The 5,003-nt window shown below is 43.8% G+C and overlaps 1 protein-coding gene across 1 annotated transcript; it reads right to left on the minus strand.

Moving 5' to 3' along the window:
- Positions 1-352: 352 nt before the first annotated feature.
- LOC143344960 (uncharacterized) lies at positions 353-1,564 on the minus strand. The gene has a single exon (XM_076771614.1). It carries the CDS (start codon positions 1,562-1,564, stop codon positions 353-355), a length of 1,212 nt encoding a protein of 403 aa, XP_076627729.1.
- Between the last annotated feature and the right edge of the window lie 3,439 nt (positions 1,565-5,003).

The following is a 5,003-nucleotide window of genomic DNA, read 5'->3' on the forward strand; positions in this document are numbered from 1 at the left end:
TATCACTGTTTGCTGTACAAATCCTATTAGAGATAATCTCCTTCGAATTGTACGTTAACAGGATTAACGGTAATCGCGGCCGAGGACAATCGCTCGGCATTATGCAAATCTTTAAACAATGCGAGAGAATTGTTCCTTTTCGTAGGACAGCCACTTCCTTCACAACAAATCTTCCATCAATGATGAACCCTTGCAGGTCAACAAATGTTGGTACGGTCATTATCGGAACAATTTAAAGATCCGCGCACTTCCAAAACAGGCGGGAGAATGTGGTCTTTCTCGTAAAGCATCTCGATTTTCATGATGAAATACGAATTTGGCACACGAGAGAGCAGGTAAGTAGCGTTGGGATTTAATTGATTTTGCGCACCACGTTTGTCAGCGGATTGTATTCAACCACCCGATCATGCAAAATGAGACAGTAGGCTGTAGTATTTGCCGGCACATTCTCTTTATAATCGAATTCTATGCGCACGTCCACGGTGCTATTCTTGATCGACTCATTTTGTCGTGAGCAGTCAATCACCACGAGGGGGCCAAATTGTAAAAATTGAGCAATGGTGAATAATGCCTCGTTGCAACTATGTCCGTAATACGATTTACGGAAATGCGTATACATGTTAAACAAGATGGCGTGCCTATTCTTGTCAAAGTCCAAATTCATGTCATCGTACGGATAAAATTCCGAGTTGAGAAAAAGTTTTACATTGGTCAATTTGCAGTGGTCAAACCGAGTAGCATCTTCGGTCATCACATTCTTTCGAGCAGTCTGTAGAGCAAAGACAACATATCGCGGCTTTTCCAGCTGTACGGCTGTCTTGACGGCCCACGAATGCTTGGTCATGCTCTGTAAGAGAGGATACTCGTACAGATCCCACGAGCGAAAACTAATGCTCAGGTTTTGCCCACTTTCCAAAGCATGTAGCAGCGATAGCTTATTAACATCATTTAGCGTCACATGAGGCATCCGCCATTGCACTTTAAGTAATTCAATTTCTGGTTCCAACGTTGGAGGTCCAATTAGAGAATTGTTATCGTTGCGTGATCGTATTAAAATCAATTCGTAACGCGCATTAATCACCATCCGTTTGTAGTCCTCGCAAAATCCCAGCAAATATTTGAGCGGGACGCAAAAATTGAAATGATTTTTCACTACCAGCTCATCGTGTCGTTTCAAGCCCCATCCAGCATTCTCCATATTTTTGTCTTCATCGGATGTCAGTGATACATAATTTTTGAGCGTGCTAGTTATTCCAACGTTTCTGTTGCGATCAATCTCCACACCATTCAGCTCATATCGAATCTCATCAAATATGAACGCCATGCAATTATTTCCCAACATTACCGTTGAAGCATCATTTGGCTTATGTATCGTCAATTTCCCCTCCACGTAGAGGAAACTTTCACATGGCAATGTGTATAAATCTTGCTGTTGTATAGGTATTCTTATCTCATCACTGTGTCCAAATGTCGTGTTAACGTATGGGTTGTATGTGTGAGTCTCGAGCTTAACAATGCGATCATCAAACATTGGCTTCCCTCCAATGCTTAGAATGTCAGCCATTTTCAACTTAAAAGCGCACAATGAATCTCAATGATTTCAAAAATGCAATGTTTGTAGCACTGAGTCTCTTCGTTTTAGCGTAATTAGAGTTGTTACTGTTACTGTTGCTGTTGCTGCTGTTGTTGTTGTTGTTGTTGTTGTTGTAGACAATTTCGTTTGGAAGAAACGTGTTTCTGGAATCGTTCAACACAAGCATCTCATTCGTCCGTTCGCACCACAGGTATTATCGTTGTCGTCGCACGTGCAGTCTGATGGTAATCTCTTCACCTCGAAAATCTAGCAATCGTCCGTCTTGATCCACAACGCGTATCGTTAGATCCGTAATGATTCATGCGGTGATTGGAAGGTAAATGATCTGTGCAGGCGTTTCCGATATCTTATATCCTGACGGGACTCTCGGAGAAAATTCATGTATCGTATGTACGCGCTTCCCATTGTTGTACGCGCCAGCGGTCGCACTACATTCAACGCGAATAATGTTTACGCTCATGATATAAATCGGGTCGTCCGATTCATGCCACTGTCCTGGTTTTAATACCCGATTCGCCGAGAATCCCAAAAGCGATCCAATGTTATTGGGTTTCGTAAAGTCTACGGCAAACGAGCAGTACAGCTCGCTTTTCATGGTGTTGTTGTTGGGACGCAACATTATAGGATGCACATCATTGTCACCATCATTGGTACCACCGAGATTTTGAGGATATCGCTCGAGTAATCGCTGCTTCAAATACTTGGCAATGGCGTCTAGTTCGTAAGAGCCGTGGGGAATCGTAATGTATTCATGGTCGGTGTCGACGCTGTTGTTGTTGTTGTTGGTGTCATAGTTTGTGGTGAAGTAGAATTTATCGTTGCTCGAGTCGATGTTTGGTATTGTATGATACGTTTCAAAGGTTGTTAGACCAAGCTCGTAATCATCGTCGCTCAAATCTATGGGTGGAAAGTAGCTTACAGCGAGGATGCTACTCTTGCCAGTTAGAGTCAATGTTAACGACATATTCCGAGAAATTGCTCGATTAGTACTGAATCAGAATGGCGGGGAGACAATCCTTAAATTTGGTGCTAATCGTTTGTAGAAAGCGTAGACATAGTTGTCCACAATTGCTCTGATCATATTCCTGATAAAACGTTCGATTATATTCAATTTTCACATCACCATCATTATCCAAATATTGTGTCAATTCCTTAGGCGGTCGAAGATTGCCAAAGCTGTCGAAGTATACAGCTCGATGCCCTCTCTTCGCATACGCCACCCAATGAGTCCCCGGTCCCTCGACATTGTCCAAATTCACGATACCGCTCTCGTTTCGACGTACTTCTCCGGTCGGTAGGGCGTTGCGCATAAAAACACCTCTAAAGAATGGAATACGCATACGTTTTGCCAACTCATTCAATTGCATGTCGGTAGTTACACCCACAGGCATTTTTATTGTCTTTTCGGTGGTTTTTTTTTTCGTTTCGAGATTCCCTGTCCGCGCTTATATGGTGTCAGATAAACTCCACGACCTTCTATGGAGCGATTATGACGCTGCATTTCCCGCAGCTGACGTTGCGCTGCCTTATTATCGTTTACCGCCTTGGCGATCCCCGCCGCTCCGCCAGCTAATGATCCGAGAACACCTAGCAGCGGGAGAAGTGGTAATATACCACCCCGTTTGGCCATTGGAAGAACCCGCTTTTGCGATGCTTTTCTTACAGTCCTTTTGCGGGGTTTTGTTTTCATTCCCATTCCGATTTTCGTCTTGGCCTTCATAGCTGCCCAAACAGCTGTAGCAGCTCCTCTTTCACCCAGAGTCGAGTCTCGCGCAACGATGCGTTTTCGCGCTTTGTCAGCGAGTACGTTATCTGCAGCGTGCCTTTCGCGGAGGTCATTGCTACGCGAATATGCAATATCGTGTTCGCGACACGCTGCGTCCAACGGATTGATGCCTTGATCACCTCTAGCCAATCGTTTTGCCAGATGAGTTCCTGGACCACAAAACTAGTATCCTGGGATATGTAATTCGATAGGTTTTGCGTTTATCGCTCGATTTAACAAACCACCGCCTTTCTTTACTCTCGTCAGCGACATTCGCTGCAGTTTTTAATCAGTGGTGCTGGACCGTCGATATGCGTTCGCTGCCGAGGGCGATTATAATGTTTCAGACACCTACGATACTGCCGAACCTTAGAATCGGCTTTTATATGCTCGGGGAGTCTATCCCACAACTGGTCAATGTGTCTGCCAAATTCGTGGAGTAGAATAATCTTTGGTATATATTTCAGTTGTTCAGAGGTTGTGTCTCGAATGTCACAATTATCCGACAGAACGAGAAGCATTTCGAATACTGAGCTGTTTTGCTTCGACGTGGGCCTATAAATAGGGCGCGTCGTCGTTTCAACGTATCAAAACCAATTTCACGGTTCGTAGAGAGAGAGGGAGCATGCGATTCGTGCGACAACCCGTGACGATACGCGTGTCAAATTTCGACGATAAATTGCAAATGATGTCTACGAAACAAAGACGCAAACATGGTAGCATGCTACCAAACACTATACGTTGCATCATTTGTGGTCCATCAAATTGTGGAAAGACCAACGTGCTAGTGAGCTTGTTGGAAAGTCCTCACGGCGTTCGTTTCGAGAACGTGTACGTGTATTCCAAGTCGTTGCAACAGCCGAAATATCAGTATTTGGAGAATTTATTGTCTCCGATAGATGAAATTGGTTACTTTACGTTTTCAAATAACAGTGACGTTATCCCACCGAGCGAATCGCTTCCGAATTCCATTTTTATCTTCAATGACGTGGCATGCGACAAGCAAGATACGATACGAGAATACTTTGCAATGGGGCGCCACTCGAACGTTGACTGTTTCTATCTCTGTCAGACATATGCAAAGATTCCCAAACATCTTATACGTGATAATGCAAATCTGCTGATTCTGTTTAAGCAGGATGGCACCAACTTGAAACATGTGTACAACGATCACGTAAACACTGACATGTCTTACGATGCTTTCTGCGCTTTGTGTCGTAATTGTTGGCAACGGGAGTATGGTTTTATGGTGATAGACAAGGATAGCGCGATGTCCAATGAACGTTATAGAAAGGGATTTAACGAGTTTGCGATACCGTGAGGTGGTTAATCGTCATCGACACGTGTGTGGAAAAGCAACGTCCGCGGCACAGTGATTCATATTGATAGTCTGGAGATTAAGGATCGCGAGAGAATAGCGAAGGAAATTGCAAAAACCAGTGATTCCATTCGCAAGAAACATCAGGCTTTGAAAACTGGCAAGATGGAGGAAGATATCGCGTTGGAGAGATACTTTAAACCTGTTGTTGAGCCATTAAAACATATCGTGGAAAATACAACAGCAACAAAAGCTAACATACCATCGCTGACGAGCATGAACGTTGAAGGGAATGAAACATTAACACATAAACCAAAAATCCAATC

Source organism: Colletes latitarsis, chromosome 8 (assembly GCF_051014445.1).
Source record: "Colletes latitarsis isolate SP2378_abdomen chromosome 8, iyColLati1, whole genome shotgun sequence".
Lineage (NCBI taxonomy): Eukaryota > Metazoa > Arthropoda > Insecta > Hymenoptera > Colletidae > Colletes > Colletes latitarsis.

What these genes read in the sequence shown, in the direction of transcription:
- LOC143344960 (XM_076771614.1), bottom strand. Translation starts at nt 1,564, where the DNA reads ATGGCTGACATTCTAAGCATTGGAGGGAAGCCAATGTTTGATGATCGC.